At 34.1% G+C, this 13751-nt stretch overlaps 1 protein-coding gene across 1 annotated transcript in view; it reads right to left on the reverse strand.

Annotated features, from left to right (window-relative positions):
- Positions 1-13751, reverse strand: part of NCAM2 (neural cell adhesion molecule 2) — a 270479-nt gene that overhangs the window by 54542 nt on the left and 202186 nt on the right. The window contains exon 12 of the mRNA XM_032679671.1: positions 12270-12443. Within this exon, the coding sequence (XP_032535562.1) occupies positions 12270-12443 (174 nt within the window). The remainder of the gene's footprint in view (positions 1-12269; positions 12444-13751) is intronic.

Consider the following 13751-nt stretch of genomic DNA (forward strand, 5'->3'; position numbering starts at 1 on the left):
CTTTCTTCCAAAAGGCTGAGCAGATAAGTATTTTTCAGTGTGATACAGCTGCCATTTGAAGACTGGACAAGCTCCTGCTGACTGCTTTTAAATAGAGCAGCGTATATCTCAGATGTAAACTATCAATTTATCCTAAAGCAATAACTGATTACTGGTCCAAATATCTTTTTATCACAAAAAAATCCCTCACAGAAAATGCCTTCCAAGTCTAAGAAAATACTGACAGCAGTTTACTTTTAACAACTGCATCTCCTTCCTATTGTTAGCCAAGTTCTGCAAAGCTACAATTTTTTTTCCCATGAGACTTTGCAACAAATTTAAGATGTTTTGTGTAATTCCCCAGTTTTCTTACATACCATGCAATTCACTAGTTTTCTTATGGTGTTACAAAACTGCACCATGTTATTATATACAAATAAGAGGTGGCCTTGCTTAACCAGATGGACTCAAAAATCTAAGAAAATTAATTACTCTTTACTCATTACTACAAATATACCAGTACTCTACAGTGCTCCAAGACAGATGTCAAGAATTTGGGAATTCTTAATGGTAAGCCAAAGGAAGGAATTCTTAATAGTAAGCCAAAGGAATATCCGAGAGCACCAAGGAATGAAAATGTCTATTACCACGCTCAGAGAGGCAGAGAATTTTCTATAAACAAAGTCACGTATGTTAGCAAGCCTTGCCTCTCAGTTAAGGCTGCTATTTAAAATCCTAATATTTTAACTTTCATTGTAATTCTGAATCCTAATAGCAATAAACAGAATAAAACATATAAAATCTACATGTCTTTTCTCACATACGTTGCTGCAGCCTTGAAGCAGCAGGTTCTGACACAGGAGTTCTGACTCTAAGCCATGCAATTTTCAACTCTGGAATATGCAAAACATGAGAAAAAAGAGACTCTACTTGCTCTGTTACCCAGGAGGTGGCAGAAACCTAACCACCACCATTTAAAGTGAGAATATACCAGCTCCTGGTGACTGCTATCATGAAAGAGACCATCCTCACAGTGACAAGCAAAGGGACTAAAATGTGATCCCAAATGTGCCTTTCATGGCATTCCCTACTGTGCAAAAGGAAAGACCTCAAGGCTGACATGAATTATGATTCAATAACTGGGTTTTTTGCTTCCTAGATGCAAAGATAATTTTCCTTCATAACTTTTTCTTTCTCATCTCCATCGTGTACACCATACTTTTTCCTTACCAATGAAGAAAGAAATGGGGAGAGAGAGAAAAAGGGATAAAAGGGAGATTAATTTAAAGATATTGTGAAATGTAATACAGATAGATCCATGCTATCCTTCTGTTGCTCATTGTTGTATGTGGCAGAAGGAGAGCCCTGTTCATAACTACTCTGTCAATCAGTGACCTTGAAAATACTCCAAGAACATGCTGTCATCCAGAAACACTTTTCTGTTTTGTATTACAAAATGCAGCAGAAGTTTATATACACATAAATATTCCCTAAATGCACTTTATCTTTTTCTAAGTAGACTAGCAACGTAAAGTAAATGTGGATGAATACAATACAGATTTGAAAGGCAAAATTTGCAGCTGCACCACGAGTCTCATTTATCAGTTATTCATATCCAATATTGCACTGCATCACTATTTACTTAACAAGATTTACTTTTACGAGCCAGATCGGCAAGATCTTTACATCAGATCAGCATGTTCACTACAAATTGACTTGAGAGTGTGCCCTCATGAAAAGCCTGAAAGGCCTAAATAGGAAGTAGGTAGGAGTTAACACAACAGAGGAGCATCAGGTGAAATACATTTGAAATATCCGATTCTCCACGTAATTGCTTGTTAAAATATTTACTACATACTTCTGGCAATCAAAGTATCTTGCATTTGTTCCTACAGATTTTCAAATCTGTGTCTTAAAAAAACCCCAACACTCACACATAAATCACATTTTGCAATGAACTTTGACTGGTTGACTAAATGCAATTAAAAACACAGAATTACAAGCTCTTGAAAAAAAAAAAGTAAGCTCATATTGGCAGTAGTTATATCTGCATAACACTCAGTTGCCTTTAGTTATGAACTCATGCTGTGCAGTAAATTGTCTGGATTTTCTTCACTTCTCATGACATTTTATTCACTTTTGAATGTGAAAAGTACATCTCAGTCTCCTGATGTTTCAGGTCTGTATAAAACCCTGAAATATTCAAACATAGTTTTCCCTTTACACTTCTCGCTTTCCAATCTCTCTAATCCATCCATGTAATTTAGTTTAAGACATTTACTTACAGTTCAACCTTTCCACACACATGAGACTTTTACAGCAAAGATTAAACTGGATGGAGGCCAAAAATAGTATAGAGACAGAATTAGAAGGCTGAATAACTTTCTTACATGCAGGCATTTACTCAAATTAAATTAAGTAAAACATGGTCTTTGTGCTACCATTTAATTGTAATCTATATTGGTTATAAAATTGCAGCCATTCATTCACTTTTTTTTTTAATGGCAAGTTGTAATAGAAAATTGTATTGGCAAATTGCATCATGCCATTTTATCCCAAGAATTTATATATTTTTTAAAATTTTTATTCATATTATTTGTATTGCCTCTTACATCACCACAGGTTAATGACATATACATACAATTCCTGCATTCTTGTAATTTCAAAACTGGTTTAAATTGAGAAAATTATTTTTGAATCAAGCTAAATATCCAGTTTCTTTTGAAAAAAAAAATCCCATTAATTTAGGCTTAGCAATAATATCATCAGTATATTAACTGATAACAGGAATGATGTACAAATTTCTTTACAATATTAACAATTATTGCCTATTGAAAACAGGTAATTTCTTTAATTAAACTAGTAATTTCAGGAAATTTGACAATATGACCATCAGTATGACATAACACACAAGTGGGACAAAAGGGACAATATATTTTTTGGGTCTAGTTTCACAGGTTTTTTTATCCATGTTTTCACTGTTCTTAAACTGCTTGCCTAACAGTCTGCTACATGAAGAATCAGACTCTAAAGCTCAATTCAAAACTCAAAAATGTTTTCTGAATGATTTATGGCATCCTTTAACAAGCCCAAAAACCTCTGAGACTTCAGGTGCTTCTAAATTTGTGGAGTTCCAGATGTTCCAGAAAGGCATAGACACTCCTCTGGAACAGCAAGTGGGATATCAGAAGTGCATGGGATCACAATTCATGTCACAGGGAGCTAAATCTGACAGATATGCCAAGGAATTAAATGTCTCAAATACTTACAAAAATGTATTTTCCCTCTGGAACAGGCTGATGAGTGCATTTTTCTTCTGCTTTTGGAGCTCGCAGGAGAAATTACTGAATTCTGCTTTGAATATTTTCAATTATTAAAGTAATTTTGAATGCTGTCTTAGCCTACCAAACAAGTTATTTCTGTTTGATCGACAAATATTCTATTTAATCATTGAACTCATTTAGAAAAGTATTGAATTATATGGGGTTTGTATCTCTCAGGAATCCATTTGAAAGTCTTCCCACTTTAATGGTGAAGTATTGTTACACTGGGAAATTGTTCTAGTAATCTGTGGGGTACATATTTTCATGCTTCAGTACAAAAGAAGCAGTAAATACAAACCCTACAACCTAAGAGGTAATACATGAGAATTCTAACTCATCTATCTATTAGATTTCCTCTCAATTACACTAATAAGTTGCACAAATTGCTGTATTTTACCGTAAGAACGAATATCTTTTGGCATAGTGGTCTTTCTGAAATCTCAGTGGAAAACTATGCAGTCATTCTTCCCTGTGAGGGTGGTGAGGCCCTGGTACAGTTTTCCCAGAGAAGCTGTGGATGCCCCATCCCTGGAAGTGTTCAAAAACAGGCTGGATGGAGCTCTGAGCAGCTTGGTCTCATGGAAGGTGTCCCTACCCATGGCAGGGGGGTTGGAACGAGATGATCTTTAACGTCCCTTCCAACTCAAAACATTCTGTGATTCAATAAAATTCTAAAGTCTTCTGAAAGAATGTCTGTTCATATGATGTCTATCAAAATGTCTTGCTTTAGGACAGAAAATGAAGTTTAGTAGAATATGGAATGACCTTATTTTAACTTTACTGATTTTTTTACTAGAAGCTTTGTAGAAAGAGTTGCCTACATCATTTCTTACTAGTGTAGCCAATTCAAAAGTAAAAAGCATAACACAGAGACAGAGAACTTCAAGTTTTAGTCACCTCATCAACACTGGCATGTACATAACTTCCTCTAAGTTTAAGGATATGTGTAGTAAAAAGAGCATCAGTACCAGAGCTAAAACACAACATAGCAGGTTCTACCTTGGGTAACAGAAAATCCTTTCTCTACTATAATGTACCTAAAAGCCCCAATTAAATGCTTGTGAAAAAAACAATACAGATATGACTTGATTTAAAAAAAAAAGCCCCTCATTTCACAAACAAACCTCTAAATACAGAATTTCCATTCATAGAAACAATGAAAAACTCAGGACAAAGCCCTAATAAAACTTTCGAGCTGACCCTGCTGCAATGGGAGGGAGTTGGAGCTGATGACCACAAGGTCCCTTTCTTTCTAAATTATTCTAGGATTGCATGAAGTACATGAAAGTGAATTCACTTAGATAAAAAAGAAAATTAACAGAACCTACTGAGATTTGAATGTGAAATTACAAAGAATTAATTATTTCAAGTTTGATCTCAAACTTGTCAAGAACCAGAGAGAAACAAAAAATTATGTTGAAAGCAAATTCAAGCATTAGTGCTTGAAGTTTCATAAGTCCTTAATAGCTAAAGCTGAAATATTACATTTATTGTTATTCAGTTTGCATAAAAGATACTATACAAACTTTGTATTTTTTCCTTATGTTATGCTTATTTCTCACACATGTAAATTAATGCCACTTGTAGTTCACCTGTCAAGGGATTTTCTTTTCGTGCACAAAGAATAAAGTTTTCAGCATTTCCTGGGTTGTAATATTTTTCATTTTGAATTATAATGAGAAGTTGCAAAAACATTTATATTTTACTGCTCTTTGCACATAGCCTGATTATTCTATTGCAAGGCTTTGAAAATTATTGTCTCCTTCAATAAAATATTCAATAAAGAAGTACAAACATACGTTGATAAAGTATTTTCGGTATATTTTGATATCACTGCATGAAATATATTCATGAGTAACACGTTCATTATTGAATCATACTTGGCTCATTATTTCATAAAGCTTCTGCTTTCTGCCATTGAAAGAGAATTCTCTAATATCAAAAAAGAAAACACTGTTGAACATTGAAACTCAAAACACATAAACAGATTAAAAAAAGCAGCTTTTATAACATCTTCATTTTCTGTATTTTTTCTTCTACCCCATGGCTTGGGAACGTATACTTTAGCTGATATAATTTTTCTATTTTAGAAATTGTTTTGTGTTAGTGTCCTACAAATGCTAAATTATAATTCCAGGGATAATTTCTCTAAATTACTTGAAACTCAACTGAATATCTCCTGGAAAAAAAACAAAAAACAAGACCTAGAGGTGCCAGTAAAGTCCATAGATTTTAGTTTGGTGTGGTTTTTTGTTGGTTGGTTGGCTTTGTTTGTTTGGTTGGTTAGTTGGTTTCGTTTTAGTTTTGTTTTTGTTTGGTTGGTTTTTTTGTTTTGTTTTTGTTTGATTTTTGTTTGGGTATTTCGTGGTGGTGGTTGTTTTTTTTTCAGGAACATAAACAACACAAGACATCTCTGGTTTTTAGATCCAAGGTTAAGAAGATTATAAGGTTGTCATGTACAGTAGCTTCCTGAACTTTGTGTATTAAAAATTATGTCAGAGTACTTAATTCTTTAAGTAAGTTATTTTTAGGGCATCACAACAAATTAACATCCTTAGATTCACCAGTTTCTAACATGACTACACTTAATTTTATGTTAATTTACCAGTAGGCAAATGCTTTAAGGAAAAAAATACCTTATGTAAGAAATGCAAATTTGTTCAAGAGAGGTTCTGTGTCTTCTTCTACTATTCTTTTATGAAGTTTACACATGAATGATTGAAAAATACCTTTTCCTTCTAAACTATAATTTTATCCTCCTTTATTAATTTTAAGTGTTTAACAGTGATCTGTTTTGGAAGGTATACTTGTAAAGAAGATGCACCTTTATCATCTGCAAACCCTGTTATGTGCACTTCTTCAGTCATTTGATGATATAAAAATTAACCCATATAAGAAATTCTAAATTATCTAGGCATTACTACTTTAGCAATTTCCTCACAAACTCAGGAAACCTATAAACTTTTTCAAATGTTGCTAAACTGAAGAAATGAGTAGACTAACTTTAAGGAGTCTTCCCTATTTATTGAAGTTTTATATAAAATATTAATAATTTGATTTTAAAAATTAAAAAAATATATTAATCTAAAATTTCACCAAACCTTTCCTAAAAATGATAAAAAGCAAGAAGTTAAAATAGACATGGAAAAAAAAATTATCTGAATTCTGAGAACCTCCAAACCCAAGATGTTCAGGGGAAGCAAAAGGTGGGGGGGAGTGTGTATTGGCTACATAAATCCCCCAAATGTATATCTCTCTTCTCTAAGAGAGTGCCAACCATCCATATATCCCATAGGTCCATTTCCACAGTAATCTTAATGTGGGACTGGGTTTTTAGTGTATTCCTCATGTTGTTCTGTCACCAGTAAAATGAGTGGCACTACAAACGCAGAGACTGGTTTTCCTTGGTATTGGACTAAAATGCTCTGAAAAAGAAAGATCCATTGACATGTTTCTCTATTTATCTACCTGCAAACAGAAGAAGGAAGGAAATAAAGTTTTTTTTTTGCATTCCTGTTGAAGACAGCCAAATGTTTTTAGAGAACACATTTTTTTCATGTTTCAAGCACACCTCCACAGTAGTTTGGATTTGTGTCTAAGCCAAGGCCCTTTCTTTACAAATGTATTTACTTGCTGCCTGTGAACCAGAATTACTAATGTCTATAATGCTATTAAGACAAAGCAAGACCTTGATGGTTTCTCTATTAGAGCTATACCAGTGGTGCTTTCTGAGGGATTAAAGGATGTGAAGAACCGAATCTCACAGACTCTATCCTGCTTCTTCCTTGGAAAACTCACTACTGCTTGAAAAGAAAAAATAATGCAGGCTGTTTCTTATGAAGTCTTTGTTGATTACTCAGAAACAGATCAGTCAATGTCCTGTTTTTAAAAATAAATTTTCACAGAAGATCGTGGTAAGGTAATTTTGCCCAGCTTAGGTATCTTACACCTTCTCACTGGTTTCTTTGTGTCTACAGAAGAAATCCTGGCACATGCCCTTCACCTGTGGCTATCCCCTCCCTGAGGGGGGATGGGTGACATCTCACAGATTTACCAGCTGTCGGGGGAAAGGGATGCAAACTCTCCTTGGAGAATGAACCTTGCACATACGGTACTTCAGGATTAGTGGGCTTTTTTGCACTACTGACAGGGTCTAAATGTCTGATCTGTCTGTGCATATCCAGCTCCTCTCAGGACTCCGGTCCACAAGGAGAACTGCTGTAAAGTGAAGCTGCACAGAGATTTGCAGGCAGCCTGTAACAAAGCAATGTTCATATTCAGAAGAGCACCTACCAAGGGCAGAAAAACCTAGTGCCGCTTCCTCACTGATCTCTTGGTGAACTATGATAGTGTTGATTAAGACTTTAAATTCCTTAATAGTCTGAAACTGGTGTATCAGGATGATTGCTTCACTTTCTGTGCTCCCCTTCAATAGCTGCAATCAGCACAGACTTTCAAATGAAACGTTCTTCATTATAAAAGACAAAGGGGAGGGAATAGGGAAATAGATATTCTTGACTACAGCTCCAAGACTGGGATATTCTCCCTTATTTGATCTGAAAACAACTCAGTCTTGTAAAGTTTGAGACAAAAGTCACCTTTAGAGGGATACTTTGAAGAAAACAGGAAATTAAGAGAATGGCAGGATGTTTGAATAGATTTGCATATAATTCATTTCATACTGCTTAATTGTCCTGATTAAACTTATTTGTATTTACTGGATGACTGATTACACAAGAATGCCTAAAAGCCTTGGTAAGCATCTATTGTGTTTTACATATAACTAATATAAATAAAATAATTATAATAATTATAATCTTACTTGTAAAAGCTATTAGATCATAATCAGATGAAAATTAATGACTTGTTAGCATTAATAGCAATTCCTTTCAAAAACTTTTTGAAACATCTATTAATCATTTATTAATGCTTTTTTCATAAATTTACTTCTGTAGGTACATTTCCATACATTTGTTTAAACTAAAAATACTTTTTTCATTAATTTTATCATTTTATGGCTGTTCTGTGTGACTACACTATTCCTTTAGGTCATAGTATAGAGGGAGCCAAAGACTCAGTTTAGCCCTGAAAATATCTGTATTAGAATTCTAACAGTCTTCCAGGTACAAACTTGCTCTTCCATGTAGGTTTTTCTGTCTCTTTCCCTTGAATGATATTTTTGGAATTTGCACATTATGTGGCAAGAAAGGTCTGCAGTTTTACCACTCTTGAGTTAAATCAGACTGATAAAAAAAATCCTTTAAAATTTCACAATATTTTATCACTGGCTGCTGGGAAAGAATCATGACCCAGGCATTATGCATGCATCATCACTTGAGATGTGCAAGCAGTTAACTGTCCCTGTCTAAACAGCATTTATATCTGAATCTTAGCCATAAACCTGTCCTTAAAATGTGAACAGATGGAAAAAGTGGTTTTGTTTCCATTAAGGAATATTGACTGAGTGTGGAAATTATGATGACCCAGCTACAAATCATAATACAGAAAACTGACTGCATTCTAAACATCCTCCTCACTCAGCTAAGATGATGTTGAGGTATGGTAGGAAAGTGGTTTGTAGTCACTTAAGCAGAATGAGAAGCTGTATCAAAAACATTTAATTTTTATTATCATTCAGAATACTTAAAAGTATCCTAAATATCTCAAAAAGTATAAAGAAAAAAACCCTACTTCATACTAGTGAAATTTTCTTTGAAAATTCTTGCAGGAACTGAAAATAGGAATTTTGGACAGGCTTTCTTACCATGACACTGTAAGTAGGCTAAAACATAAATGGAGAAAAGTTTAAAAAGATGCTTTAGAAAATATTCCAGAAGTATTTCAGTTACATTCAGCAGATTTTCTGTTTAAAAAAGGACACTAATATTGTTTTTTGACATCTCCATTTGCAAAGATTCTTTCTGTTCTGGACTGTTCAGTCTGTGTTTTGGTAACATATCTTATTTTTCTGGTTTGGCCCTATAGTACCTCACAAATAGAACAAGTTTTTAACTTATTATAGAATATCTGCAAGAACTTGTAATAAATGCAACTAGATCCCTTATGACTTCTCAATCAAATTACATAGTGTGGCATCAACAAGATTTACAAAACCAAAATTTTTCCTGTTTAGCAAATATTTGTCAATCTGCAGTACTTTTCGGTTTCTAAAATAGTTCAGAAAGAAATTCAGATAAATATAGGATATACAATCTCAATACTCTCAATACTCAGAGGTATTCCAACAGAGATTTCAGAAAACATTCTGAATTAAGTATTAATCTAGTATTAATTTTTAATATCGCCCATTGTCCTCTCACTATTTATCTATTTATTACATAATTCTTTGTAGACCAAGATGGCTTTTCAGGTTGCTTTCATATTTATTAGTTTTTGTCATCAATTGGAGTAGTCTTTGATAATACATGCTATTAATAGGTATCTTTAATATGTCCGACATCAGTGTGACCTATTTAGTTTTCTCAATAAAACCTTTCAGCATACAGCTGGGGGACAAAAAAAGGAAAATACATGCTTGCGAGATGGTATATCCCCTGAAAACTTCCAAACCAGAAAGAAGAATTAACTAATCAGGCAACTTCCACAAAAGTAAGACATGGAGAAATAACATGACAGCATGTGGGAATTAATACAGACAGCCTTTTTCTCAAAGAAGCTGTATATTTAATATCAGTATGACTGGCAGCAGAGATCCTCAATAGTCACAGTCTACTTCATGGTGGTAATGTCAGCATAAGGACAGCAGGTGTTTCTACCTGTCACTCTACTCTGATTTTAGAATAGATCACCATAGAATTCAAGCAAGTTTTGGACTAAAATAACTTCAAGATCAATTTGTTTATACGGAAATCTCCAAATTACCTGTATGCAACAACTTAAAAACATGTAATGGTGAAAGGATGTTTCAAAATCAAAGTGTGAACTTCTGAAAAGGCAGCTCCAGTCAACTCTAATAACCACAAGGGTGTTTCAAATTACACATCTTTCCCAATGTAACCAATTAATATTTTCATAAAATTCATATCAACAGAAATAATAGGAAAGAAAGTTTTGTGGGGAGTAAGATAAATACGCTTTTCTATGGATTTAGCACCGAGGACTTTTGTTTTGTTCTATCTTTACAATTAAATTAAGCATCTGTGTGATTGACTCTGTAGTCACTGGGTTTGTACTGGGTGAGTACATTGCACACTACTACACAGACTGGTCACCTCAGGTTTTAGTATTTCATGTATTACAGTTTGTGACAGACTGAAATGTTGTTAATGTCTTAAACACTGTCAAAATCATAGAAAGCCTTTTTGTCAAACTGCAAGGAAGCAACTGCCTGCCTGGGACCACCGTAGCACTCCCCCTCAGGAATATGCCTCCTGACAGGAATTTGGACTGTGAGGGGAACTTCAGATAAGACTATTGTCTAATCACCTCAGGTCTGAGGAGAAGTAAACAAGGAAGCCTGTCTCAAGAGCCTGCAAATCTTCCCCTGCCCCCATCAGAAGGAGTGCCTGGGGTGCCTGTGTTTTGTGGGACCCTCACCACTGATAAGAACAGAAGAACAAGACCCACAGGAGTCCACTGGGTTCCACAGGGTAGTGATACATTTTCTATTTAATTTCTGTCTGTCACTCTCTTCCTGCCCCCACCCCCTGCCTCCTTTTTCCCATTTCTTTCTCTCTCTCTCTCTGCCTCACATTTGCTGTTAAATAAAATCCATACTATTGACTTTAGCGTATAGTCTCGTTTGCACCTTAATTTGGGCAGAGGCATTTCTAATAATTTTAATAACTGGATCTTAACACAGTTCTCATCAGAAAAAAAATTACTGTCAATTCATTGAAGGAAGCTACAAGAAAAAAAATCTCAAACTTGGTCTGAAACATTACATGAAAAGAAAGGAAGTACACAAATAGGCATTCATGTGCTGCCCTGCAAACAGAGGAAATAAGTTGCCTTCTTTAGATCTACTAGTACTGAAAGAAATACTGGAAAATTATACTGAAATAAAGTGTATGTTACTATGATTTACAGTATTACATCTATACACACAGTTACTGTGTTTGGTTGAGAAAAACAAAAAATAAAGAGTCATTATATGTTCCTTTGAATACATGTTAACTACATGTTCATTATATGTTCCTTTGAAATAATTCTGTAATTTGGAATACGTTCTGTTTAGTGCAAAAATTTTGTCTATGTGAAAGAGATAACACATAATGGATAACTTGCTACATTTTTTTGTTCCATGACCTTGCTGGTAGCTTCCAAACCATTCACCTGATGCTGTATAAATCAGAAGAATGTTGGGGCTGCTTTAACTTGCACTAAAACTGCCAAAAGGTAAATTTGGATGCAAAGGCTTACTGATCTTTTGAATGTATTTTGCTACTCTGTATAAACATCCCACCTCAGCATGTACCTAAAGAACTTGTGCCTTTGGGGAGGCTTATGCTCTTTTCTGCCTAGAGAGGTGCAACTAGATGCTCTTTTAGAGAGCATTTATTGTTTGTTGAACAAACATTAGAGGTATGCTTTTGAAACAGATATCATGAATATTAACAGGTACATAGAAAGTTTACTAAGTAGCTCAAGATCAGAAATTAATGCCTAGAATTAAATATTATGTAAGAGCTTACTTAAAATTATTTTCTGTGTGTATAATGCACATTCTCAAACTAACTGATTTCTACTCTCTTTGAAATTTATAGCTTCAAAAGTATTCTTCATATCTACTTGGCTGGACAGTGGAAAAATGTGAAATATTTGTAAACATTTTTAAAACTCAGAAGTAACAGTTGAGTTTTACAAAACTACAGTAAGATTGGTGTAAAGAGGTCTTCACTAATATTAAGATACAGCTACTGGATTAAGACAAACAAAGAAGCAGTTAACACACACTTAACATTCTTTTTCAGTTAAAACACTCCCATTTATTTTTCATATACTTACTTTGAACTCCATGGGAGCGAACTATTTTCCAGGTTTCTGAGGTCACCTCTTTTACATCCACTTGGTAGTGGTGAATGGGAACACCTCCATGTGACTCTGGCTTATGGAACGAAACCTTGGCAGTGGTTTGGGACAGCTCTAAAACTCGTACTCCATACGGATTTGATGGCACATCTAAAAAAGGACAAACGTCAATTTAATAATCAGCAATTACAGAGACCTAAACAGCTGATAATCTACCCCCAAAAGCCTCCTTAGCATTTTCAAGTGAGAAAAAATAAATATTGAGTACGGTATAATAATGTTTGTGTTACATAAACAACTTGTTTTCCACTACAGAGCTGTAAGAAAACCACATTCATTTCCTTGTATGCTAAAGTAATGCAAAAACATTTTTGCCTTTCTTTTATAATATGATCTTTTTCAATAGCTAATTTCATCACAGTCAAATGTAGGAGATCAGTTTGTTGACTGCATAATTATATAAAAAAGAATAACAAACTTTAAATCAAATATAACAAAAGGAACAGTTACACTAAATAGATCATTCAGAGTCTAAATTCTTCTAAATGAGATTATGACAAAGAACTGTATAAATAATTTGGCCATTTTATGGAACTCTGAAATACAGCTGAAAACATGAATCATTTTTCTCTTTTTTTGAAAGACTGGATTTCAAGCTACTAGAAAGATACATTAATGGAAGGTTTCTATTCTCTGTTCGATTTAAGAACTAATTTGCAAAATAGGTTGAAAGAAACATTTTCCCTGAAATCAAAAGGAAATGCATATCTTTCAAAGTAGAAAAGAACTATGAAAATAGAGCAGGTGTTTGTAGGTGTCGAAATGAGAGATATGAAACAAAAACAAAACAATGACATCAAGGTCAGCACAGCTTTAAAAACAGAAAGGTTACATTATTTCTAAAATGTATGATCAAATACATAGAAGACAAAAGACTAGCTTTTCTAATTGTCCTACATTTTAAAGTGTTATAATTACAGAAGACGCTATTAAAAATGCCAGTAAGAATTTTAGTCCTGTGGACAGAATACCAGGGATCTCAAACACCATTACAAATTTCTCTTCTGATCCATCTGAGGATTATCTGCATAACCACTTACACATTTGAGATTGCTTTTGTCTCTATGTTATGGAAGATACTTTTGTAAGGACATGCAAGAATTTGAGCCAAGGCCTATAATTTTGTTTGTGGGTAATGAACCATTTCCATGAAATACTGTCGGTATTCAAAGGCTGTCAGACAGTTGGGAATAAAAGGAGAATCAATCTGAGCTTCGCCCAGTATTGGTACTTGAATGAAAATGAGACAAAAATTTCTATGAAATATTAAAGATCTGATTTAAGGACATATTCAGCCACAAATTCTCTGGAAAAGAATGTCTGCCAAAGCAGGTCTAAAAGGGCTGGAAGGTGTATAACCTTTCAATTACCAGAAAACTAAATTATTTTCTGAAAAAA

This window comes from Chiroxiphia lanceolata, chromosome 2 (assembly GCF_009829145.1).
Source record: "Chiroxiphia lanceolata isolate bChiLan1 chromosome 2, bChiLan1.pri, whole genome shotgun sequence".
NCBI lineage: Eukaryota > Metazoa > Chordata > Aves > Passeriformes > Pipridae > Chiroxiphia > Chiroxiphia lanceolata.